At 33.8% G+C, this 27,986-nt stretch overlaps 1 protein-coding gene and 1 long non-coding RNA gene across 3 annotated transcripts; both read right to left on the bottom strand.

Moving 5' to 3' along the window:
- Window positions 1-1,467: 1,467 nt before the first annotated feature.
- Window positions 1,468-27,738, bottom strand: LOC133175205 (uncharacterized). Of its 2 annotated transcripts, none has more exons than XM_061310324.1 (14): window positions 27,620-27,738; window positions 17,287-17,321; window positions 13,493-13,581; window positions 12,791-13,118; window positions 12,543-12,628; window positions 12,104-12,305; window positions 11,847-11,966; window positions 11,669-11,757; window positions 10,643-10,847; window positions 10,356-10,475; window positions 9,227-9,312; window positions 8,870-9,074; window positions 8,100-8,216; window positions 1,468-1,714 (listed from the first exon to the last, which is right to left on the bottom strand). In XM_061310324.1, exons 2-13 carry the CDS (start codon window positions 17,308-17,310, stop codon window positions 8,103-8,105), a joined length of 1,668 nt encoding a protein of 555 aa, XP_061166308.1. In that variant the 5' UTR covers window positions 17,311-17,321; window positions 27,620-27,738; the 3' UTR covers window positions 1,468-1,714; window positions 8,100-8,102. The 2 variants fall into 2 exon arrangements, with proteins under 2 accessions (XP_061166308.1, XP_061166303.1); XM_061310319.1 differs by lacking the exon at window positions 27,620-27,738 and adding an exon at window positions 17,462-17,574.
- Window positions 20,689-24,806, bottom strand: LOC133201779 (uncharacterized). Its single transcript, XR_009723144.1, has 4 exons — window positions 24,765-24,806; window positions 22,721-22,801; window positions 22,440-22,571; window positions 20,689-21,538 (listed from the first exon to the last, which is right to left on the bottom strand). It is a non-coding gene; the product is annotated as an uncharacterized LOC133201779 (long non-coding RNA).
- Window positions 27,739-27,986: the final 248 nt, after the last annotated feature.

Below are 27,986 nucleotides of genomic sequence, written 5' to 3'. Positions count from 1 at the left end.
TTATCTTGTGCCAAAACGGGCTTCATTTTTTAAAGTTTCTTAAAGTGTTTTTTTAAACCACAACGCCTTGCATTGCATGACAGCAAATAAAAGTTATTTTCAATTTGGTTAAAGGCGTAATACGTAAAATAAGTACTTTTATTAACATGTACAGTATATATGAATCAAGGAGGGAAGTGTAGCTGAAAGGGGATTGACGACCACTGATTCTGAGGGAAGGGGCTGTGAATTTTGAAAATAAATAAATTGTCCTCCACTGGCAAAAGAAAAAATAACATGACCTTGGCTGGTGCTAACACATACCCCTCCCTCCCCCCGAAATGAGATATAGAGATTTTTTTTCAGAAAATAAATAATCTGTTTCTGGTGGCATACATATATCCTGTCCTGTAAAGGAATGGGATGAATAGATTTGCCAGCATATCCCCCACCCCTGTCCTCTTCTGTACTTGCCTGACGACCCGTTTTCAGGCAGGTACACAAGGGATTAATTTATACGTGGTGCAATATGGAGAAATAATGTACTTCACTTTATTCATGAGATTGATTCCAAGTGATTTATTCCTCATTAATATTCATAAGATCCAACTTCGAAATTCCATTTTTTTAAAAATGAAACTGCCACATCCGTTTTCTTCAAGCCTTGGTCAGAGCTATACATGTGTGGATAGATTCCTTTTGTTGTTGTGATTAACAGATGAAAAAATTCCTGATACATGTACCGCTCTTTGTATACTGTATGTATGTCATATCGATTCGCTAAATCACCGTTTTCAAACGGTTCCCATTTTAAATTTCCTTCCCATTCAAAGAAAATACCCCCTCCTGCCCCTGGTTCCTACGGTCCTGGTATATATGTACATGTACGTTAAGGGACAATAAATGAAGATGTTGCGATACCTAGTTCAATAAACTAGGGATGTGCGAATTTTCCTACCGATAGTGTAAGGACATTTTTTTTTTACTTTTCTGTACATTTTCCCATTTAGATACACATGTAATTGAAAACTGTGATTACATTTTTCATCTGAATGTTATTAAGTTTTCTTCTTTTTACTTTAGTAAATATATATGTTCTCTATAATTTGGACAGAAAAGTATGTATTCATAATGACAATTTTCCGGAAAAAATCACATTTAAAAATCAATTTTCTTTAGTTGTTTTGTACCGTATATATGTCAAAATTTTTCAAATTCGAAATTAGAACCTAAAATTTATTAATTACAAACTTTAAATTAACCTTCAAAGTTAGATAAAACAGCGTTTTGTCCGTTGAAGCACCGATTTTTGCATGAATTTTGGCCTAGAAGCCTTCAGGGCAGGCCTGCCCCTAAATAAAATTATGATATTTTGATAAGAGTTTGGATGTAAGGAATAATTTAAGATAGGAATTTTTTTTTTAGCCCCCCCCCCTCCCTGCCCTAGGGTCGAAATTCACAAAAGCTGCAAAGATGTCAAGACAAGGGTTCAAATCTAAGTCATTTATTTAATAACCTTAGAAAATCACAGTTGTTGGCATCACAATTATTGTCTTTAACATGAAAAATCTCGTGAAGCTGTCACGTGAAGTAATTGCGGCGAGATTTCCTTAACCTCTAAATGCAGAACCGAAAACGTAATGTCCAAGTGTAAACAAAGCAGCCACAAGCTTTGATATAATCATAGGAAGCGATCAAGCAAGAAGATGATGTTTTTCTTCATTTTCACTGCAATCTGAAAGTTTGTAAACAGATCATTAGATGAAGCATTTATAAAATAAATTTAAAGACCTTATGTCTTAATTAATATTCTAATGTAGAATTACCCCAAACATTACAGGAATTTCTTTCAAATTGACGATTAATTGTGGAATTGAAAATTAATCCTATATGACCATCCGGGAATTAAATACTATCCATACTCCAAAAAAATCTTATACCTTTATCAGGGGCGGATCCAGAATTTTTTCCGGGGGGTCAACTCTTAACAAATGTCTGACTCGAAAAAAACACCTTCCAAAACCTGAAAATAACTATTTCGTGGAGGAGGACACTTTCTTCAGATACATGATTCTCCTTTCTTCTTGCCATTACATGGGGTCTGTGTTTCCTTGGCGGGGGGGGGGGGGGGGGGGGGGGTTGCAAGGCCATTTTTCATGACTTTTACATAAAAATTTAATAACTGAAAATTCCAGGGCTGGGTGCGCTGTGTGTTCGGCCCCCACCCCAGATCCGCCCTCGCTTATACACAAATGTTATGTATATATATAATGAGATCAGGTACATGTATATTATATGAGGCCAAAATAAAAAATACCTTTGTTTCCTCTAACGCGACCGACCCACTTAAATTGTGCCGACTGAAAAGTTTTTTAAATAAGATTATTCAGATATTTTTTTTATTGTTTGTCAACTTTATAAAATACAATTTCATCCAAATCCTTTTTTTTTTCAGAACGGCGGCTTCTGTTTTACTCTCATTTGGCGCCCACAATTAACATGTGGCCACAGAGGGTAATAGTTATAAAACAACGGCGATGTATCAATCTTAATATATATATCTTTAACTTATCAGAATCCTACACTCTTGAAACATTCCGTAAATTAAATATTCCCTGACTAAGGAGTGTTTAGATGGTATTTACAAATGTGACTTCAAAAATAAACGTATGTAGTAAGCTTGGCAGAAGGCTTCCTCGTGAGCAGAAGAGGGGCCCACCTTGTGTATGCATATCAATAAATTTCACTGCATTTCATTCGTTTCGATCTAATAAACACTTCATGTATGATTCTATTTTTACTATACAGGACCATAGGATTTATAAATATGTCTTTGTATAATTATTTCATCTTTACAAATATAATTCAGATGCCGTTTCTTCCTTCCTTAATTTATAGGGTAAACTTCGTGACTTTAACATTAGATATATGAAACTCTAATCATTTTAGATATGGTTTGGTTGAATTAAATAGTTTACACAGGTACACTTTTTTTAAATAATGTTAGAAATATTTAAAATTGGCTTATGGTATGGCTTCCTGAGACGTCCAGTGTATTTTTCTAAAGGTAGGTCCTTGAAAATAGGTTGTTTCTGTTTTAAAAATACCTGTTTAAATTGTTGGGTCGACAACATTTGAACACCTGCGTGGTGGAGGGTTTCCCAATGTTTTTTCGGCACTCAGGCCATTGATCATAAAGCATCAGTAAGGGATCTTTTTCGTGCCATCATCTACAAGTATACTGCTACACTGCATGGACCTACGTTTTTTACGGTCTCATTCGATTGACCAGTCTCGATTTGAACATGTTTTATTGCAATAAATATATACAGTGGGATTGGGCACAAGTTCTAAAAACTTAATTCGCCCTCTCCCTACATGTAATATCATAAAAAATTGAATTAGACGTGTCCAATAGTATGTACTGAGTGAATTAACTCACAACATAGAAACATATACTGCTGAATTATTGACTATACACATTTTAAGACCAGTCTCCACGTCCCACGTCGGGACCTGTGACTTACAATAAGCTCCTAAATTACGTCGTTATTCCAAACGAAACACTAGACGTACTGCGCCACCCGAGGCCTTTGACATTTTGTCTGTGTAAGCACTCGAAGATGATAATAGGTTTGAAAAAAGTTACTCGGATTGCCGATGGCTGAGTATTTGCAAATCTTGTCTTTTTGTAAAAATTCGAATTCAATAAAGAACACGACCCACAATATGCCTTATTTGGCCTAGCAAATATGAAAAAATTTAAGAGGGCTTCAGAATATATGTTTTTGATAATTCTTACCATAGAACATTAACACATTTCACATGTATAACATTTTCGTCAAAACCGGATATTTATTATGTCAAACTAAATTCTAAACCTCACCGTGGTTCGAGGTTTTCCGGGAAAATGCCAAATTTTACACAATTAATCGTGATTTACACATACAGCACACTCGTTACCGCAAAATATTAAAACAGATAAAGAATAATAAATATTCGAGAAACATTTTCCAATGAAAATATTTTGCGGTAACGAGTGTGCTCATGTTGAAAAAATATATATATATATATAAAATTTCAGTGCGTGTGAAAAATGCTATGGCCACGATCCATCATATACATGTGTCTTCGTGTTTTACACACTTATAGGATAGATTCATGAGGTGTATATATATTGATAATGTAAGTGAAAACGCACTCACATCCCACATGTAAAAAAAAAAATGTTAAATGGGGCGTCATTAGGCAAATCAGACGACTGGAATATATGCTGGTTTTAAAAAGCGTGAAAAATGCCGATTTATCAACAATTTTTTTCCCAAAGTTAGATGGGGTCACGGGCAAGAACAACTTTCATACTTACTATACGTGTAAATACCACAAATACAAATCTTTATGTCAATTATTAGCGTTGTTTGTGCTTTGACAAATACGAAATTGGACATTACTTTTAAATTTTGATGCTTTCAAAGATCCGGTTTTCAATAGTCAATTGCAAATGGATGGCTCATATTACACTAAAGATCCATAGGTAAGACACAAGGCGATAGAAAAGCAGTCGATTGTTCGTTTTTAAGACTAAATGTGGTAAACAATCTAAAAATTACATTTTCTGAAATCATATTTGGAAAAAAAGCATGGGTGTATATTATGATCATGTATGTTGTACATGACGTAACTCGTTATACGTCATTTTTGACGTCACAGAAGATACATGCAATCAATATTGCGGTTAAAATGCTTATCATAAAAAAAAAATCGAAGGGTTTTTATGGACCTAATTTTCTGTCGTTTTGTTAAATGCATTTAATTAGAAACGGGAAAATTATCTAAAAAAGATAATATCATTAGAAATTTAGCATTGAGATAATAAGAAAATCTCTGTAAACTGGATCCAAAATAGAACTCATGTGCTGAACCGTCAAATGCACATGTCCGGCTTTAATGAATCCCCATGTGACGTCGGTATTACAATATCTATATATTTATATCTACATGTAGCAGCAATTAATCTTTATTTTTGTAACTTCATGTCAATCATTTCATTAAAAAAGCTCGCGTGATAATTCTTATGCACCTGCATAAAAACGTGAAAAGTAACGTTGCTGTCTGGTTTCATCACATTTCAAACATGTTTCCAGAAACAATATGCATATTTTACATATATGACCCTTGACATTGTTTATTATATGGAGTCAGATGAAGTGCAGGTAGGATGTCAAGTTAAAAAATAAATGACAAGCAAAAAAAAAAAAAAAAAAAAAAAAAAAAAAAAAAAAAACTGATTTGAGAGAAGGAAGAAAAAGGGAATTGAAATATGTTTCAAAAAATTCAGAATTATTTAATCGTTACTACACTAATGTAAATAACGAGTAAAATGTGTTCATGTAAACTACTTGTGTATGAATTTTTTCTGTCAAGTTTCTTGACCAGCACCTCCCTTGTACAAATAATTGTACACTGATAAAAAAAAAAGCACAATATACATGTATATGTGCATTGGCGGATCCAGAAGGGGGTTCCAGGGGTTGGAACCCCCCTTTTATTTTTCCAGAGAGAAAGGGGGGATTCTGTAATATAGATATTTTACGGCTAACATTTTTTGAATAAAATAAGTAGTTCAATATCTGCTCTTTCTGCACTCTATATAGAGTTTCGCGTATTTGCTTTCCTCCGTGTACCTTCACAATCCCGGACCCGGGCCCCGTCCACCCACAAGTAACATGCAAGGTTTCACACTGATTATCATAAGTAAGATTCCGGCGAACTTTTAGCTATGCAATATTTGGACTATCTTCTGAAGTATCTAACTTTAAGAAGTACATGTACATTGTATACATAAAACTTTATGAAAGGGAGTGTGCATAAGAGAATATATTTCTCTCCTTAGATTATGGAGTTATTTTAATCAATGAAGAGAAAGATTTTAAGCCCCCCCCCCCCCCGAAATAGGATTTTAGAGCGTGGTGCACAGATTTTTTTAAATTTTTTTTTTGCTTGTCAACTTTTTTTGAAGGTTGCCCCCTTATAAAACCATTTCTACAGGCTTGAAATGCCTGAAGTGTGAATCTATGCATGAGTGCTTGTGGCATAGACCTGGAACAACCCCCCCCCCCCTTTCAATAATTGCTGGATCCGCCCCTGATGTGATTATTTAATTTTAGGCCCGTAATACGAAAGGAAGGGGGCATTTCTCCTATAAGAGACTTTCAATCGAATGACAGTTTCAATGTCCAATGGAATATCTATAAAAAAAAACTTGTGAATTTTTTTTTTTCTTGAACGTATGTCAAACTATTTTTGCCACACTGAAATAGAATTTTGTATGTGCCCCCCCCCCACCCCCATTTCTGTCACTTCTTTCTACAGAAATATTCTCTATTTTAAGAATAAAAGAGAGCATTTTACCCTTTCTTCTTATAATGGCTGTCTTAAGGTCTTACATGTACTAGTATTAGCAAGTCCTTTGTTCGTGTAAAATTAATCTTACGCCGAGTTCCTATCATAATGTGAAAATGAAACTGAAAGTGGTGAATGTTGAGAAATACATCAATAAAACATACTAAATTTATTACATTTATACATGTAGGTAAATAGATACTGAGAAGTTTTGAGAAGAAAAACAGAAACATTTATTTATCTCCACTTTACAACACGCCACGAATCAATGTCCTGCATATACACTTATTATTTTACGGGAATAAAATATGGCCTAGCGATTGGCTGGTTCGTGAAGATAAATATCCGCGAGCTTGTACGTGCGAATCTCGCGGATATATCTCGCATGCGTATTCATCAAAGTTGTTTAACAGTATAGATGCAAGAATTTATCTTGAGGTTACATATACTCTCTTTGTTTATATACATTCAAAATTATAATCAAGTATAACACAAATTTCTACCTTTATTTATTTCGTGCAGTAAATATATGCATATACATGTATTTCGAACAACAAATCGGGTAATACCTATATTTATATTTCAGTTGATATATATACTCTGTTTATTCTTTGATGGAATGTGGGGAACTCTCGTGAATTCATCTAAGTTAATAGCACAGATCTTCAATTTTTAAGCAGATTAAAAATTTTTGTTTCTAGGTGATTTTCTTTTAAATATAATTCAATTAGTTCCACAAAATTTTGTTTTTAGGAATAACAAGTTTTGAATGAGTTCCGTATTTTTCGAAACTCCTTTCAGTTTCTCTATTACAAGAACGAAAACGATGAGATGTTTAATTTATTGGTACAAATGTACAAAATGAAATACATCCTTTTAACTCCCGTTGACTATTTTTTTCTATGATAATTTATTCAGATATAGATTTTTGAAAGCTCAACTATTTTATATTTCATTGATCTAAAATTACCACAGCTGAAGTCATTTTCCATTGAAAAGATTTTTTTTTTCAATTCTATCCAGTCAGAATTGACTGGTATATCAAATGAACACTTTTATCTGCTTTTTTAAATTACGGTTCTAAATTAAATGATGTTGATTCAATAAATATCTATCTCCAATTATTCAATTTCAAGTCTTAAATTCGTATATTGCTTCATTGTAATTGCAAACTTTAAGTCATTTCTCTCGCTCTTTGACGCGACGTTACATAAAAAAAAATGACGTTCCTGTTGCAATTTTCTATCAAAACACTGCCATACTGCAATATCTATTTTTCAAAAAGTATAATAGATATTGAAATGAGGAAAACGGTTATGAAAAGCGAAAATTCTATATTATCTATAATAAACATAACATTAATTTTTGAGAAGAGGCCGTTTTGATGCTTCGTGGACTTAGCTCTTTACGCTGGCCTGAGATATTTCACAAGTTTAAATGAATAATATTTGTTAATTAAATAACAATACATGTTGCTTTTAAATTTCATTTGTATTCGGTTTAAAAATCGTTTGTTTTTCTTTCTTATTTATAAAGATATTATCAAATTTTTTAGAACTGTATTTTCAAAACTGCTGTCAGAAAAAAAAAAATTATTTACCTACCTACCTACCCAACCTGAAATTTTATGGTCGGGTTAGGGGAAACAAAGATATTTTTAATGATGACCTGAGTGCTGATTTGAGTGCTACTGTCATGGAACTACATGTATTACTTACACTTTAGAAAAACTTTGGCTCAAAGAAGTCAGCACTTCCGGTCAATTCTAAATAACAGATACTCTCCAACGGTAGGCGATGATTGAAGTCGATATAGCGTTGTCCATTCACATACGTCTAGAAAAAATATCAGTTGGAAATATTTTTGCTTGGTTTTTCATTACAAGTACGACATATTTTCTTTTTCCAAAATTAACAATCAAGATTCTTCCTGTTCTACACAAGAACGAGGCTCTTCATGCTAGAGCGACCCTCAGCTGACTAAAATATGATTTTTAAAAAATTGAATGATGACAATTTTCTAAAAGAAGATGGAGATATAAATGAAATACAATATATTTCAAGGGAAAAAATAGAAAACTTTTTTACGCTACAGTAGTGATTCATCAAATGCAGAGTTATCTCTCTTTGCAGGTGGATCACTCTTCTTTAAGAAGTTTAAGGAGGAATAACAGAACTTTCACAAATGCAAAGTTAAATCAAAAAAGGTTGATTTTTTTGTCCTGAATATTTCTTCCAACTCTAAATTAAATCATAGGAATGAAAAACTGTACATCAGGAGGGAGTTTTAGTTTTTCTTAGCATTGTTATTTCGCTAAATTATGTATATTTAAAAGAAAATTTATATACCACCTACTTAGAATCAATCATAATGTTTTTCTAGGTGTGTCATGCCTTTCAAAGTTGCGTTAAACTACTCATTTTGATCTGCCTTGAAAATTGTGCTTAATGTAATTACTTCAAGTCACTGAATTTTCAATGAAACTTACCACAAACTTGTCTGGTTGTGCTTGGATGGCTATTTCACAGGTGTCCTTCTTCTCAAACGGGAATCCGGGTTGCTCTCTCTCTTCTCCTCCCCAGTCACCACCACTACACGAGTTTCTAATGGTGCAGTTCTCCTGAAGGCGGGGGTTAAAATGGAAAGCTATGTCACTTCCGTCATCTGGACCAGTGCGCAAGTTAATGGCGAATCTATGTTAGGATAATTGAAACAAAATACTAGCAATTGAATATACTTTCCTTAACAGTGCTTACTGTTTCTACTAACTTATTCAATAATAATTTGAAGCATTTTGTTTCGTTTTTCTAAACAACCTTCCCTTTATCTTCCCCTGTGTACTCACCCTTCGGAACCTTTCTTGGGGATTGCTTGTACAACGATCCAGCTACCTACTCGGAAACCTCCGGGAAGACATTCCCATGAATCCTCCTGTTGAACATATTTAACAAGAAAACATTGATGTAACCATCAATTGAATAAAGTAAACAATGGAAATCAGTCTTGATCATCAAACCGCTTCGATATCTGTGAAAAAGGCATACGTCTAAATGATGGAGACGATAGTAGAGAATATTTTGAAAACTTATAATCGGATGAAAATCGAACAAAAACGATACCCTTTTAAACTTTATCAATTCCTCAAGTAAATGTTGGCTACATAAAATATAATTTGAAACCAGACACATGCATCACCTATTTTCAAAAATGCCTTTCACTTTAAGATTATAAAACGCGAACTGTGTAAAGTACGTTTTTACGTTTTTTATGCGATAAGTAAAATTCGATGTTCTAAAAACAGGGACCTGTCGTTTTATTGATAGTAAATGATAAGCAACTTTATATATTAAATATGAAAAACATATATATTTTTACAGATTCACTTTATGGAAGTAAATATATTGTGTATTTCGTAATTTATAAAGGGAAAGAACATTCTGATTAACAATCTTTTTAATGTTTAGAAAACCTTTAATTCTGAATAACTTCTCCCACCTCAATCCCCATATACCAACACATAAACTTATATGTATAGAGCATGTTAACATTTTTTTAGGGAGGGGGGGGGGGGATAGAACTAAGAATGTATTCAGTTATGTTGCTAAAATGATCGTGGATTACGGGATTAAGCGAAGGTGAGTTTTATTGGAACTTATTCCTCAGGCCTAAGAAAAAAATGTTTGACCGACTCCTTATTTTTTGCGCCGTGACCCCAAATTATTTTCGGTGTAAAATTCAGATATTGCATGTCTGTATGTCACATTTATAGGTCAATAGGTCACTTTTTCAGATCTGTAGGGTAGATTGTAAAATAGAAGTGAACTTTAAGCTGTCTCAAGTTAAATTGTTTTTCAAAGGTTTGGCTTTTAATATACTTATGTAAAAAAAAAATAAATAAATAAAAACAAAAATCCTACTTAGCGACCCTATTTATTTATAATATTAAAAAAACCATATTTTTTCTTAGGCCTCACCAGTTTCCTCTCTAGCTTGACTTCATACACAAATGCGTCTCCCCTTATGTTCACGCCCTTAATATCCTCCAGATTTCCCCTGGCGCCAAACTTCATGCACTTCTTGCCATTGCAATACACCTAAAATAAAATGATTTTTTTTGCGTTATAATGTGCAGAATCATAGTGATTAAAGGACGTTAATATTTTAGCTAAATTATTTCATCTGCAAGTTGTTCTCATGTTTCTCTTTTTTATTGCTTACAGGCATGATTGCACGGCTGAAAAGGAGTTTGATTTGTACAAACCTTGAACTTGTTCCTTTTCACCACTATCTTGACCTCGAATGGTTCTCCGTTTGCTATGGGGGAGGGGATGTCTTCTCTCTCCTCCTCACCCCAGTCCCCACCCATGCAGCAATTCATGACCACCTGTCCCTCCCCGACCCTCGGGTTCAGGTGGAATGCAATATCATCCTCCACACTGAAGCCATTCATTAGATTTATGGAGAACCTGCAACACAAGATGACGTCATGAAATATTGTGCACTTTATTTCATGTTTAACATTATTACATGATCAAGCTTTGTTAGAAAGATTACAGTTCGAAAATTACCAGCAAAAATAAATATGTCGAGCTTTTCATAAAAAAATTATCTCAGACTCATCTGTTATTACAACTCGTATTATCAACATGCGTAGATCTAGAAAGGGGGATAAGTACTGAGTATATACTGAAGCAAATAAAAAATGACTTTGGACCCCCCCTCCCCATAGAAAACTTGTACCCACCATCACCACCACGAAATAGGTGTCTTTCACGTTTGGGGAATGGATTTTAGGTTGTTGTTTTTTTGTTTTTTCTTATTGTTTGATTGTTTGTTTTTTTTTTTTTTTTTGTTTGTTTGTTTGTTTGTTTGTTTTTTTTGTTTTTTTTGTTTTTTTTTTTTGTTTTTTTTTACTTGTCAGGTAATTTTCTGGATAAAGAAGAGAATTAAGGTTTTGTTTGTTTTATTTGTTTTTTTGTTTGTTTGTTTGTTTGTTTGTTTGGGTTTTTTTTTTTTTTTGCTTGTCAAGAAATTTTTGGGTTGAAAATTTTATTTTGACTGGGGTGGACCCCCCCCCCCCCCCGAAAAAATTCCTGGATCTGTGCCTGATCAAGGAGTCTGTGGACTGCATTCTATTACAAATGGCTAAACAAAACAAAAAACAAAAAAAAAAATTACAAACAAACAAAAAACAGTGATGTTCATCTTGTGCGTATATTAATTAAGTCAGGAGTTGCATTTTCTGACATTCCCCTGGAAATAATACAAAGGAACAAACCAAACTTACGTATCTCCTCCGGGTTTCATAAATCCCCTAAAGATCAAGACGTCCCCTTTTACCAGACCGGAATGAATAGTTTTCACAAAGTCGTCTTCCTGTGGGAAGAATGACATTTTGAAAATGACGCCAGCTTTGTTATGAAAACAACAATAATTTCTGATCTCCAGACAGAACGACTCCTTACCAATGGCTCGTAGTACTCCACATCCTGAATGTCCATGTTACCCACAATGTTGAAGTACGAAGCATCATTTACGCCGCCCCGATGGTTGAACTCCGTGAAATACTTGTCATTCACATGAACCTATCAAAAGAGAAATGGTGCTATCGAGTTTTCAAATAAATAATATACCACTACCGCCAAAAAAAAATTAAAAAGTTGCTTTTAATTTCTGCTCATGTCCATTTACATCAATGTGCACAAAGTTTGTAACGTCATACCAAATATTTATCGTCAGTGCAGACGAACATTGCGTCGAAGTAGTTGTACGGGTTAAAAGGGAACTCTGCGTCATTATCCCTCTCTTCATCTCCCCATCCCCCGAGATTAGCGTTACGGACAACCACGCCCTCGTTTGGTCGAGGGTTAAAATGAAAGGCGCAGTTTTCATTGTCAGGGTCGCAGGCAAAGTTGACACTAAAGCTGTAAAAAGGGGCGAAAAATTGTGGTCAATTGCATGCCTATATACTATTTGAAACCTCTTCACGCTTCTCACAAATTCCTTCTTATTAAGTATTATTAAGATATATATCAAAAATCTTTCATCATTGATACAGCGGAAGACAAACAACTCTTATATGACCTTTTGGTTTCATAAAGTCGAGACCATTATCTTCATCGTAAACCTAATATACAAGATTTTATTAAAGTTTGTAATACCCATCGTTGTCTTGAGATGCTCCGCGGATTCTAACAGCTTTCCCTACATTCATCTGCTGTGGAATCTCAGATTTGTATGGAAGTGTCTGTGTAAGTAAAACAATGATTCAGAGGTGTAAACAGCTGTATATAATGAAGTAATGTACACATCAGCTATATCCGCTATTGCATTTGCAGATATACATGTATTAAAATTACCAAGATGTTTCTATTAAATTTTAATTAAGTCTGTTTAAGAGTCAACATACATATCGGTCTTGGTAACTGATGTCGTAAAACTCGGCTCCCTCCGTCAAGTACAGATAGTGGACATTTCCCATATCCAGACGGTGGCTAAAATTGATGTACGGCTTTCCGTTCACGTAAGTTCGGAATCCCTCTTCCGCCACCTCTATGCGGAGTGTAAATGATCGACCTTCATCAAACGGAAAGTGGGGTTGGTCTCTCTCTTCGTCCATCCAATTTCCTCCATCGAACGAGTTGCGCACGCATTGTTGCTCCCCGGGGCGTGGGTTGAAGTGGAATGCAACTTCTCCATCACATGGCTCTGCATTCTGCTGAAGATTTATGGCAAACCTAGAATCATAAAGAAAACACACACTGAACAATGCATCAACATGATCAACATTCCATGAGGTCAAGTTTGAATGTCCCTCTTTTAAGGGAGATAACTCTTAAACTGCTGAGAAATAACTGTAACTGATAAAGCGCAACGTTTTCCTTCATAACATTTTATGTTCGACAATTTTACCCTCTATAATAAAACTAATTTACTTGAATTTCTTTTTACTTCTATCTTTTGCTAGCAAAATATTATTGAAGAAATACATGTATTAATTCATTTTAGCGAATAGAGGTTCTTTCTCTTTTAACATTCTCCAAAAAAAAAAAAAAGACTTTTATGTTTTATTTGCAGATACTGCATATTCTAAGTGATTTGATAAACTTACGCTTCTGTTCCGTAAGAGACCCGGCCTCGCAGAAGGATCTGTTTACCGATGTGAAGCCCATTAGGGATATAGCTGGAGAAAGGCTGCGCCTGTAATGAAAACAACGAACTAAACATGTCTAGATCTGTTTGTCCTCTACAAATAAAAATTGAACAATTCTAAATTAGGTAGAGGGCACGTTAAATGTAAAATTACTAAAGCTTTTTATTTATTTTCAATCTGCGAACTTTCCTACAATGCTTAGAACATTCGACATTGTAATTCGAGTCTATATACCTACATCTGCCAACAGAGATTAAAAAAAAAAAGTTGTCCGTTTCTTATTCATGTAATTAATATTTTATTGTTGCCTTTTATTTTATCGACCATGTTATATTATAGTATTCGTAGAAAGGGGAAAAACACACTTAAGTAGAACCAATTGACATGTTTGCATGTAATCACAATGTATTAATAAAAAACATACAATGACTCCTACAAAAAAAAAATCACATGTATATTTATAAATAAGAGGAAGGTGTTTTATTACCACTTAAAATCAATAAAAAATGTATGTATATCACATTTAGTATAGTGTGTAGGAATGGGGGCAATTTTAAGAGCCATTGTACTACTTCCTTTGGGGAATTTTTAACTTGTGACAAGAATCTATACATCAAATAACAGCAGTAGGTTATGAACACTAGAGTTGCTTTAAAACTTTCTACCAAAACGTGTGAAGATATTGAAAAATTAAATATTGATTGTACACGCTTGTTGTTTAACGTCCCATTCGAGACTTTACTGTACACTTTACAGACATCGCTTGCTTTAGCTAAAGTGCCGCAAATTTTGATCTAGGCTCAGTGCTTACGGCCGCAGCGCAGCAGGATGCTTACCGTGACACGGGACCTCGGTTTTAAGGTATCATCCAAAAGACCCTTGACTTTCATTTTTAGTAATGGGCGCATGGCGGAGGAACATTCACTACCTTTGTCTCATATAAATCAAAAGAATGCAAATTATTTTAATAGGGGATGTGGGGTGGGAGTGGGGACATGGTAAAGCATGGGGAAAAAACCTGAAAAGGAGATACGTTTAACAAACCAGTCATGACAAAGAGAATTTCAAATCGTTAGATTCAACATTTATCAATTAGTTCAGTATCAGCATTTCAGTACCACTGGAATTAAGTGATGCAGAGATGCAACGCAACGAGCTTAGGTGCCAGACAGGAGAGTGTTAATGTCACAAAATTAAGACCACAAGTTGTTGAGAAAGCAATTTTCGTATCATACATAGTAATTTCTTAAATGAGGCGCAAGATACCATCTCAAATTGCTAAAGAGGTATGAATTCAATAGCAAATCCAGCTTGGGGGGGGGGTAGTATTTTCAGATAAAATATTTATAATAAAGTAATCATAATGCGACCTTGGGACGCGCCTAAGAAACAAAGTCCCCTCGTAAGTTGGTATACAATTTAGAAAAGTCTTAGACATGAAGAAAGGCGTCTATGTCCATGAGAAGTCTCCAATCCTTTCCTTCTACCTCCACAAAATAGGTTCAAAATTTTCTTTCCCCTTTCTCTCCCCCAAGGAAAAATTCCTAGATCCTCACCCTTGTACTCTACCTATGTTTATATGCTGATTGTTTGTTAATTAGAATCACAATCATTTTAAACTTTGATTACTTATACATATATCATGTTACCAAAATCATAAAATTGCGCTGTACACGAATTTCAGGGTAGTCCTTGGCCTGCTCAATTATCAAGGAGCGGTGTGTCATTAATCAAACGGCTCACACCCGAGTCGTGTATGGGATCGATTCATTCATCTAGCTGGCAGATATTTTTCTGCTTATCAAACACACTCTCATGAATGATTTGGGGAATTGGATTCTCTGTTTCTAAGAATGAAAGTGGGAATAAAAACATATTGAACGTTTTATGCGATAAACAACGCTCGAAGTCTAGACCAAAAAAAAGTCAACGAAGCAATCCTGTGAATTGCCTTTCTTTACAGCATTTATGTTCAGAATAAAATAAGACGGAATCTGATAATAGGTTTGGACTTTTAAAGGCGGTAAAACATTTTTTAAACTTTCTCCTCATTTTCGCCGTTTTAAAAACCATTTGGCTCTTTTTGAATTCTGGTTTATAATCTTCTGTTTAAGGTGCTTCACTCTAGTGCTTACGTCAGGGTTCTAGGTAGAAATAAAACTGCCCTGAAAATAAACGCGAATACAGTTTGGGGGGTTATTACATGTATGTAAAGATTTTTTTAAACACATTTGCAGTGGTCTGTGTTGTGAAGTTTTATTTTTAATTACAGGAATGATATTGGCATTTCTTTTTAGGGTGGAGGTGGGTGGGGGTTAACGTTACAATGTATATGTATATTACATAACCCATAAGGCAATATTCGAGTATTTTGGAAGTTTTACTTTTAATAATATTTTGACTTGGGTTGTCTGTCTATTATTCAATCTGCCCAAAACTTTAACCCAACTTTTGTTTAACCAAAAATCATCAAGATTGAGTGTCAAGCGCAAGAGAACATATAGGAATTGTCCACCATTGAAACTGGTCATCACCATAGGTATGTTATTGAAATTTTTAACTCATTTGTTTATTTCTCGAAATGCCTGGCATATCTTCGAGGGCGTTGTTCGTCCTGAATAGATTGATCTTTGAGGGTTATAACTGGCATGATAAACATGATGAATGACCAGCATTTTCGCTATTCTTTGGTAGTTTTTCTGTGAACTGTGTATTCTGGCTCTAATAACCAAAATTTGTGAAAGAGGAATCAGCCCTCAGATGATAGTTTGGGGATGAGCCAAGATCCGTAGGCGGACGCACAGATATGAAGTAAACCTTGATATTCGTGAAATGGGGTTTGTTTGATTTATATCCATCGATTTTAAAGCTGAATGAATTATACCCGGCCAACTTTTGTCAATAGAGACAATCTCCGTGTGATGTCATCGTCTTTGATCGGCGGATCCAAGAGGTCAAAAATCCTCGCCCACGCTCGTATCCTGGGGATATTAAAACGTTGCAAAGTGTCAGTGCATTGCCCCCTCTTATCGTGTTTAGGACATCTTAAGAATGTCTTTTCAGCATAACAAACAAAATCCTTGTCTGAGAAGTTCATTTTTTTTTATTTTAAAGTGGTTTTCCCCAGTCATTAGCCATTTATTTTACAGTAATAAGCAGGACATGACATAAGTGTCTAAATGATATGTAAATAATTAACTTTTAAAAAAAAAAACATCGCATGCCTCCTCGAGAATACGACAACGGCAAACACTTAATCCGGTTTACAAGTCAAACACGGAACTGTTAAAAGTTAATAAATACATTTTTATAAACCACATGTAGTTTCATTGATTTGACGGTCCATGGTGATATATAAGCTAATATTAAAGCGACAGATGGACACGTGTATTTACTTGTTTAACAATCAAGATGGTCAATAAAATTACTTTGTCGCTAGATAATCATGTGCATAAAAACTGCATGAATAGAAAATGGTTTTAAAATATACACTGCATTTCATTAAGAATGGTATCATGAAGTGCTATAATTAATTATAATAAAATCACAATTAAGAAATATACACATTTCTATAAAATATACACGTCTCTATGCCACGCCCACATTGTTACCGACAGTCGTGTTAACTCTGTGACATCTAAAGCATTTCAGGATCGCAGAGAATAATTTAACAATATACGCTACAGGTATCAATGTAATTTGCTTTCTCTATGTAATATTGTCCCCCTTATTAAGATAAAACAATTACTTACGATTTTGCTGATCTGGTAAGTCATGTTTCGGAGACCTACAACAAAATGAACAACGTGAGCCTGAGTGATTCAACAGTCGTGCGATATAAAAAGTGCACGTGCCTGATGGGGGCCCGGCTTTTGATGACATAAGTTCCGGACTTCCTGCCTCCACAGCCGAGAACCAGATTCTTACCTGTCGAAGCACCACCGTCCACCCGACAAATGTGTGGACCAAGCCTACCTGAGTTCTGTTATCAGTAATTCATGTGATAGCAGGTCGGCGACAGGTATGCCACAATTTTTGATAACGGAATCATTACGAGATATTACCTGTTATCCCATACACACCTGTCCGATCTTTTGTGATGTGTCATGTTACTACGGAAACATTAAGATCCACCACCATGGATCCCACACATCACATTTACATTCAAAATCATCGCCCACACCACTCCCTATACATATCTGAATATGTATGAAAATATTGTTTCAGTCCCTAAATTGTAAAGATTTTGTTGAACCACCAGTCTATACATTGCTTTCAGACTTAAGCATTGATTTTCGCGGTTATTTGTCATATCATAGATCAATGTATTTTTGCCATGCAGACTCTTTATTCCCAAAGTATGTATGAATGTGAAACTAATGGCATAGACCTTTTTTGGACATATATCAAGGACCATTATAGCTGCAGAAATGGAGCTTACCACCGTCCTCCATGAAAACTTTTAAGACCGGTGAGGTACAGATCTGCAGTTAGGACTACTTTATATAGAAAACTTATCATTAAGGCTAAATTAGTTTCCGTGTGATATTAAGAGAGTGGTAAGAATTGTGTTCAGTACTGGTGAAGCCTCTATCCTCAAGCCAGTGATCTGAATACTTCACCTTATGGAGGAAATTTGTGGGGAATAGAATCACTTACATTTATACCAATTATAAAGCCTATAGTAATCCGGACGCTTCATTAATTCGGACGATTTGCTTGGGAACACAAACGTCTGGATTAACGAGACTCGACTTCACTAGTATCTTACGGAGGCGGTAAGAGAGTTAACTCTGAAATGTTAATTACGGAAAAATATATCATTTTAATATTATACAAACATTTTCTGAAATCACCGTATTTACCCAAGTAAGCGAACAGACCCTTACAAGTTCCCCAAACCCGACTGCTTCCCCCAAAATTCTTAATTCCATGCAGTTCTGAAAATAAACAGGGCCCTCTCAATCACCCCACCAGTCGCTGACATCATACAGTACATGCAAAAATTTTCAACTGGTTGATCAAATCTCCTAAATATGCATAAATGAAACTCTGAACTGAATTACAGACCCTACATTTGCATGAAATTCTTGGACAATGTACATTGTATATACCTAAGGAATATAAACGGCGTGTTTTAAATGACTGAATTTTGTAAGCGTTCAGAATTTGTAGAGTTTTTTTTTTTAAAGATGCAAAGGAGAAAATAGTTATTATACACTACTTAAAGTGTTATGTTATTTACACATTCCTTTTTGATACATTTTAATATTAATCCCCCCCCCCCCTCCCAATTCTCAATTTCCTTTTGGCTTACTGGGCGAATCCGGTATGTTTGCGTTACAGTTACGGTATTGCAGATTTACAATAACACCAAGCGGCGAATGTCGCATAGGGAAAGTAGGGTATCACTGAATCTGTTTCGTGATCAGCGAGATTTACAACATAGTCTATACGGTAGAAGAAACATCCCAAATTTATTCTATAATAAAGGAAAACATTTTTGTGAGTGCGTGAAGACTTGGATACAATGCTATGTGAATATATATATTTATATACATGTACCTTGTATAACGAGACAAAGTGCAATGGTATATGTTTTCAGTGCTTAAGGGGGATGTCCGGCCACCTTAGGTGCAATGAAAACAAAAAGTAAACATTTCTTCAAATGAAAAAAGTACACTATAATTTGATCAAATTTTATGTCCTTACGATAAAGAAACAATAAATATGCATAACTGAATGCATGTTTTGCGTAAATAATTTACACATTTGCAGAAAAATGCTTTTGATATGCACTTTAGAACTGCGCAGCTACACACTTCAATAGAGCCTTAAAAAATCCAAAAAAATATGCAAAGTGTGCCTTAATGTTCTCCCTACAATCATTTGTTGAGAAAATGTCTAAATTTTGCACTGTTAAATGGTAATTTCCAGTTACAAACAAGGCACTGATGTCTTCAAAATGAGTGTAAAGAACCATGAAAGTAGTTCATGGACAGCAGCACGTGATCTATTTTTAGCACAAAATTTTTCCAGACCACTTCTTTTTATGGAGGCACATAATGGTCTGAAATGAAGAAACTTAAAATTACAGGCAAAGTAATAAAACACCTTTATATCAAGTTTATTTTAAAAAGTAAAGGAGAATTACTTATGATTTTTTTAAAAGGGGAGTTGTGTGTAATAAATTTTAGTGAATTAATTAAAAGTAATAATCATTATTGAACATTTGTTTTATAGTGTGTTGTTATAACAAATTCTTCAAGTCTCTGCTTCCAGGCAATAAAAATTTGCAAAATCAAAATTAAAGTTTTTGAATGATTTTTTTCCCCATTTGTATAAATTAAACAAATGTGGTATTTGAAGTATTGATACTTCCAGATTTGTAATTATCAACAATGAATCACAAAAAAATTAGACATCGTAAAATCAATGTGAATGAGCTTGTTTTAGTACATATACATGTATTTTGTCATCCACAAATTTTCAAATTACATTACATCCTAGCTCCATTTCAATAGGTACAAAATCATTAAGAGTAATTATTAGGGGATTTAATGATTTACAAACAGTTTTTTTTACTTTCTTTATTTTCTCCATGTTTTCCAAATTACAATTTCACCAAGTAAAGAAAACAAAATCAACATAATTATATACAAGATAGTACATGTTTAATCATATACCTAGTAATGCTAGAATTTTAAAACTTTGACCATAATTTCAAAAACAACTCGAAGATTGTCATGTACAATATTGCAAAACAAAGTGTTAATGAAACATTTTGCTGATAAAATTAAGCCAAATATGCAATCTACTCTCCAGTGATGAACTCTAAATTTCAATATTTGTTTTTTAAAGTTAATACTGGCATAATTTTTTATATAATATTGATGGACACCTAATGTTCACAATGCTCACCTTAGTCTTATTGCTTTCTCTGAGTCTCTCAACCCCCTGTCTCTCAAATCAAGTAAATATAAAAAAAAAACCCTCTTTGTGGCCCTAAACCAGGTTTTGAGTGTTACATTATATATGTATTGACATCTGCATTTACTAAACATAAATTTGTCAGATTAGTATTCCCTTTTCAAGGTAGTTCCCTTGTTATGCTCCAACCATGAACCCCCCTCCCCCCCCCCCCCCAAAAAAAATCAAACAATTGAACCTACATTGTACAATAGTAACAATACAAATGAGGATACACTCTATAAAACTAAATGCATATAAATGTGGACATCTTTCCAATGCTGATCTGGTAATTTTTTTTTTTTACTTAATTCTTACAAATAAAATCTCAATATATTGGTCAAGAGAAATTTGAGAAAAAAAAAAATTTTTGATGTTCTGAAATACACCTATGACCTATTATGATTAAAAAAAACATTCAGCAAATTGACAGATGCTCATTTAAAAAAAATAGTGAGTTACTCACAGAAAGCTGTGATTTTAGACATTGGTCTTAAATACATGTATTTTTAAAGTCTGAAGTCTTTTTTGTAATGAACAGTGAGATAAGAACTACATGTACTTGATAAAACTTTAAAGAAATCAGTCCTTGAAAACTTATGTATTAAAAGATTCACAAGATTAATCCCTATACACATGTACATTGCACACTGCTTAAAGACATTGCATCATATCATGTGTAAATTTTAATTTGAATACACAGCCCTTGTAGCAAACAGATAAATGGAATGAATTATTTCTGATTTAGAAATCTATTACATGTACAGAGTAATATATTTCAAAGTAAAACACTGAATGGAGTTCCCTTATTTTACATTATATGATTGACATTCTGTTACCAATATTATCTCAAAATCCTATATGTAAAACATCACAGGGAACAGCGCAGTATAACGAACAAAATTGATGTTCCAAAGATGACACTATTAGGCTCTGATTTACAATGTATCCTCACTGGCAAGAGTGTGGGTTTACAATGGATTTCATTTTAGGTTAGAATTTCAATGCAATTTTCACAAGATATTCCTCAAAGACCTACAATAATAAAATGCATTTTAAGAAGATCATTCAGAACATTCAACAATTACAAGAAAATTATTATAACAGTAACAAATTACAAAACAATAAATCTTTTCTCTGTTGCCAAGGATGACAAGCCTTACCCTATCTGCAAACATTGCCCTCTCTTCCAAATTTCAAACAAAGAAATTAAGATATTTTTATCAAACTTCATGTGCTGATACATATTGTGGAGAGCTTTCAACTTCATTGGCATTTTTTGATCTTGACCTCACTTTTCTAAAATTTGAGTTTAGCTTAATTTCAAAGAAACTTTTCTAAATATTTTTATGTAATCTTCTGCACTGATACATTATTTGGTGAGAATTTTTCCAATTTTTCCAATTTTTTAACCTTGACCTACCCACTGACCTTTGACTTTAACATTTATTATGTATAAAACCAAATTTTAAAGAAGTTATTCAAGATTTTTTCATTAAAATTCATACACTGATACAAATTTTCATGTTGCATTACTAATGAACCCTGGGTGGAACATTCATGTCCTATGGACATATTTCTATTTTTTTAAACATATTTCTGGTTGCATGGTCTAATTTGCTTATCCATTACTAAGAAACCTGACCTAATATCAGGCACATAACAAAACTCTTCACTGGTCTACTTGCTTTACTTAAATAAACTAGCAAGAATATAAATGATACAAATCAAAGCAAGTTTAGTATTGTAAACGTAATACACTGTAATATCAGTTAATTTTTGTTACGTACATATCAAATTGTGACCAAGAACAGCTTATTAAATTATGAGAAAGGACCTGCTTTAGAAACTCAATATGCATTTAACCAAAGATGCCTTGAGCTGATCATTGTCATCAAAGCATTTAAACAAGCTCCTGGATATCCAAATGACTTACTTCTCTCTTCCTTTTCTTTCGTAATAATGGGAAGACTCATGTTCATATCTGCAGTCCATTTGCACCTATAACATATCCACACCATTATGAATCTTGAGTTTGCTTATTCTTTGCATTGACTTTGTTATGTGCCTGTAAACAATTACAAGTACTTGTATTAATAAATTCATTGACAAATGATGTTAAAAACGAAAAATTTAAGTGCTTATAAGCAAGAAACTTGAAATAAAAAAAGAGGAACTGCACATAGACACAAATGCATGGGCTAATAACAAACTTACTTGATTCTTTTGTGCATAACTAAGGTCTGTATTAAATTGCATCTCGGAACATCTGTGGGAAACTAGTAAAGGATATGACATCTACAATAAGTAAAACATTTAATTCATAAAAATTTAATTAACAATAAATACACAATACTTATTAACTGAGGTCCCGTGTCGCATTAGGTGCTGGCACGAAAAAGATCCCTCACTGCTCAATGCCGAGTATAGGTCAGAATTTGTAGCCCTCCACCGGCAAGTGGTGGTGTCTCCATATGAGTGAAAAATTCTTGAGAGGGACGTTAAACAACAATCAACCAACCAACTCACAATACTTATAATTCCTGTTACTTTCTGTACACTCATCTTGATTATCCTTAAATTATGCACTAATTTATGGTACAAATAATGTAATACAAAAATTTCCATGGAGAATTTTCATTTTCAAAAAAATGTATAATACTGCCTACTGTTTACTTATTACACTTTTCTGCCTAGTTATAAAAATAATCGATTCATAAAATGTGATTTTTCACATAGTAATTAAATCACACATTAAGAAATGTGTGTCCTATTTATCTCTATAGTCACCAAGATAATAAAACTTTTAAAAAAATACATTTACTCAGTAATCCCTAGGGAGACCATATATATATATATATATATATATATATATATATATATATATATATATATATATATATATATATATATATCTACACTACTGTGGTTGCATAATTCTCCATCAAACTCAAAATATTAAATTTTAATACTAAGAAATAATGGGTTCAAGCAAAATTAGTATATGAAATATTATCCAAAATTTTAACAATTTTTTTTTTACCGGTATCTGCAAGCATGGCCATTTCAAGACAATTAGGAAGAGTTATGTGTGACCAATCAGCAGGGGATGCTCACTCCTCCATGGCACCTGATCCCACCTCTGATGTTTTAGAGGTTTTGTTTGCTCTGCCCCTGATTTGTATTGTTTAATGGACTTTTGAGCTTGAATACTATTCGTTATTTCCATATATTTGATGTATAATTTGTGAATGCTTAACCCTGGTCCAGCCTAATTATAAGTAAATTGATGCACGGGCAATTTTAGTGTAAATATTTTTTTCAGTTGCCCAGCAATATAATTTGACACAGTTGATGCAGAAAAAAAAAGACAAAGTGTATCATGCTCAGATTTTGCAGATAAATTATTGAAGAAGAAAATGGTAGCAAATATTTTCCTATTGCCTTTCCTCCATGTCCTCTGAAAGTGCTATTTAAATATATAAAAAGCTGGGAGGGGATTTGGAGTTAGAAACCGCGAGATTATGACATGAGTCATGTAAAATTTTATTATACTATAGCATGTATAGGGTAAGTTAAATTTTTATTACAGAAATAAGTGCATGTGTGTCAAAACTGATGCAAAACAAATTTGGAAACAATTTCACACAGTCACATGAATAGTATATATTCTGACTACTGACTATTCAACATGTCCAATAACTTAAGTATTTCAACAAATTATACTTCAAAACATTGCAGATTAATAAAGACCTGAAGAAGCATGTCAGTTTAGAACACACTTTTCCATGATGTGTTTTTATATCCAAAACAATGCTCCATACAATGTGTGGCCCTAATACCCGACAGTACAGCAAACAATCTCTTTTACTATGGGGCTCCTGAAGGAAATTTTATAACTGACTTCTTTTTCTTTCTATCTGCTGAACAATATTGACACGTGTACTTACTTTCCGAATGTAATAATTACAATGTGTTATTGAATATATCGCAACTTGCTTAACATTTTTAAATTTAAAAAAAAATCATCCTCCTTGCAGAGCCCCATTTAAAAATAGTCTCCATGTACAAACACAACTTAAAGGAGAGGCAATTCGGAACGAGAAGTCAAGAATTTTAACGGACATCTGATAACTGATCAGAAATCACATAGATATATTGCATTTTTAGAAACTCTGCAAGTCTGCAGAAAATTATTACACGTTCATTACAAGGATTCAAACAAAGAGTCACGTTTTTACATACCCAAAATGTGTCTTACCTTCTATCAGCTGTTTTCACCGGAAACAATGGACATTCATTCTTCTATCGCCATAGAAAAGAGATCCGCCGTAAACACATATGTTTAGAACTATTTACTCTTTTCCCATTAGTTTGAAAGAGTCAACAAACTATCAAGACTTGTTCTAAGTAAAATTCAACTGTAAAAAAATACATCTATCCACAGAAGAAATATGCATATGCCAACCACGTGCTCCGTGGAATGATATGACTGAGGAAACTCGAGCGATAAACAGGACGTTTTTTTTCCCGGTTTGCGAGAGATGGGTTAAAATCGCGTTTTGTCATTAATCAGACGGTGTGATGCAACAAATAAAAAATGTAAGTTGTATAACACAAGGACCATTACTTAAATATGCCTTGTGTTGATGTTGTTACGGTCTCATTTATTCTAAAAACAATGTTATTTGAACTCTGTGTGACAGAGGAATGGCGGACATAATGAACACATGGCCTCAGGGAGACCACCCTATGAAAAATCAAATTTTCAAAAAATATGGACAACGACAAGAAAAAAGCAAAACAAATGGTTGTAGCCATATTATTAATGAACCGAACTGACATCATTTTCATTGCATTATTCATCTCCTGAATGCTGTAGCTGCGCAGTTCTAACATAATTAATTTTCCCCAAATGCAAACAAAAGAAAAATAATTATTTACTAATTTTGGTCTCTAACAGTAGGTAATAAGTGCATTAGCACTTTGAGTAACTTTGAGCTGGTTTGGTAATGTATTAAGCGCATTCTTGGTACTTCTTATTTTAGACCAGAATACATCCAAGATGGCTTGTACATCCCCCTTAATACTGGAAAATATTCCGCTCAGAAAGGAAGTTGAATTTAAATAAGGAAATAATATCTTGTGAATAAGATAATTTTTTTAGCTAAACAAATAATCTTGAAGAAAAAAAATCATATATACATGTAAGTGTTTTTTAGTCCATGTTTGAAATGAAAAAAGGTTTAAAATTGTTTGATACATAAGGATAAGGATTTTCATTCTTAAACAGGATTTTTAATAAATGACTGCATGTATTGTAAATATAAGTAATGTTAAAACTATGACGAATCTACCTAATAAAGATGGGAAATACGTGTAGCTTCGACGATCGTACCTACTGTGGTAAAGGGCATGTAGGGATGGGGCGTTAACTAATTTATTCCACGGCATTAAAACATGCACGCTAATTCCGCAAAGATATGTACATGTAAAGACTTTCGCTTTTTTTAAAAAAAAAGTGCTTTCTCCATTTGAAGGAAACCACAAGTTTATGACATCAACTTATGATTCACAAATCTTAATTAATTAACACGTGAATCGTTGTTAACAGAGTCATTTGATGTCGCAATATCTCATATATTTCCATGCATTATACCATGTATATAAAATAAAAGTGTTGAATTTCATCACGGGTATACATGTATATACACTGTATATCCATTTAAAATCATATATTATTGTTTTTACTGTCTCTGTACAAAACCAAGTTATACTTTCTAACTTAAGAATAAATACTTGTAACTCGTGGAGAGAGAGAGAGAATAGATTTCTAAATCTCTAATGACAGGCCCATAGAAAGCGGGAGGCGGGGCGTATGTGTGAGTATAGTATTTTGCTATGATAAAGCTTTCCTTAGTTGTTGCCCCCCCCCCCCCCCATCACGTTTTGTTGCTGTAAAGTCAAGCACTGACAAATTCCAGGATTTGGACAGTTAATTAGTTGGTTTTTTGTTTGTTTTTCTTTCTGTTTTTTTTTGTTTGTTTTTTTGTTGTTGTTGTTGGGTTTTTTTTTTGTTTTGTTTTGTTTGTTTGTTTGTTGTTGTTGTTTTTTTTTGTTTTGTTTTGTGTGTGTGTGAGGGTGTGTGAGTGTAAGTGTGTGGGTGTGTGTGTGTGTGTGTGTTTTGCTTGTCAGATTATTTTGGAAAGTTGCTTCCCCTCGCCCATTTTGGACTTTTTTTTCTTGTCAGACTTTTTTTTTGAGTCCCTCCCCCTTTTTGAAACCGTTGCTACGGACCCGAATGGAATGTAGATATAATTTAAAAAATGAAATGCAATGCATAATGCATCCTATCTATAAAGGTGCATTCTATTATTAAGCTTAATAAAGGATATATTAATTGATTAACAAAAGTAAACACTTGAGCTCCCAAAGAAAAATGTTTCCTTTTTCAATCATCATTAAACCCTTTATGACTAACGGGTTTGAAGAATTTACAATTTATAGTATTGATGTTTACAAGTGTTTATAAACGATTTACTTAATTTAATTCCTTATTTGAAAACATATATCTTTCAACTGGAAACGCGCAGATTTTCCCCTGTGGTTACATGTATAGTGTAGCTTTCGTTTGTTGCAGAGTATTGTTTAATTTCACCTATATGAATTTTGAGCTGAACTAATTGTAAAAATTAATTTTTCCATCTTAAGTGATTTTGCCCACTGGTTAAAAAAAATCCTCCCCTTGAATAAAATTTGCTTACTTTGCGTGTAAGTGTGTGTGAGAGACCGGTGAGTCATAATCATCTCATCGATTGATAAACATGATAAAAGAAGAGAGATAAGCCGAAATTGTGATCAGCTTTCATGATGTCCAGAGGTGAGGTTAACAACTAAAATAATCTAAACACTTGCATACCAATTCTTAAAATAATAGGAGAGAGAAAAAAAACACAAGCAACGTATAAATTAGACAGTTGAAATCAGCTGAAATCAGACTGATCATACATGTTATTAGTAATTCTGAAACATTTGAATCGACGTTTGAAAGGTCCATATACTCGTATACACAAGTTGTTAACGCTAACTGACACTGCCTAGGATGTTGGTACTTACCTAATAAAACACAGCCGCAGTCTGAGAAACAGAATGCACTCTAATCACTGCACGAACGACCTTCAACTCTGGAACTCCAAGGCGGGGAATCCTGACACGCACCTCATTGATAAGACACACACTGTGTTTGGAATCGGAGGATACCCCGAGGGGAGGAAAAATTCTGTAGGAATCTTGCTGAATCTGGTTGCATTCTTGGCTATCCATGACTATGTATCAACAATAATTACATTTTCATGAGCGGCTCTAAAGGCCGTATCGATGATAACGACTTGCTGAGCCATTATAAAATCCACGAATACTGACAAACCTAAAGGTTTTATCGTTAAATGAATTTAATTTTGACTTTGTTTGTGTAAAAAAAAAA

Source organism: Saccostrea echinata, unplaced genomic scaffold (assembly GCF_033153115.1).
Source record: "Saccostrea echinata isolate AGI-Se365-2 ecotype Australia unplaced genomic scaffold, CSIRO_AGI_Sech_v1 ptg000002l, whole genome shotgun sequence".
NCBI lineage: Eukaryota > Metazoa > Mollusca > Bivalvia > Ostreida > Ostreidae > Saccostrea > Saccostrea echinata.
The sequence above is the reverse complement of the archived record's forward strand: the minus strand, read 5'-3'. Positions and strand labels throughout refer to the sequence as shown.

Coding starts and splice junctions, on each gene's coding strand:
- LOC133175205 (XM_061310324.1), bottom strand. CDS start 17,310: ATGACTTACCAGATCAGCAAAATC. Junction 13,582..17,286: donor CTTACCAGATCAGCAAAATC/GTAAGTAATTGT, acceptor TTTTCATTACAG/GCGCAGCCTTTCTCCAGCTA. Junction 9,075..9,226: donor CCCAAGAAAGGTTCCGAAGG/GTGAGTACACAG, acceptor ATCCTAACATAG/ATTCGCCATTAACTTGCGCA.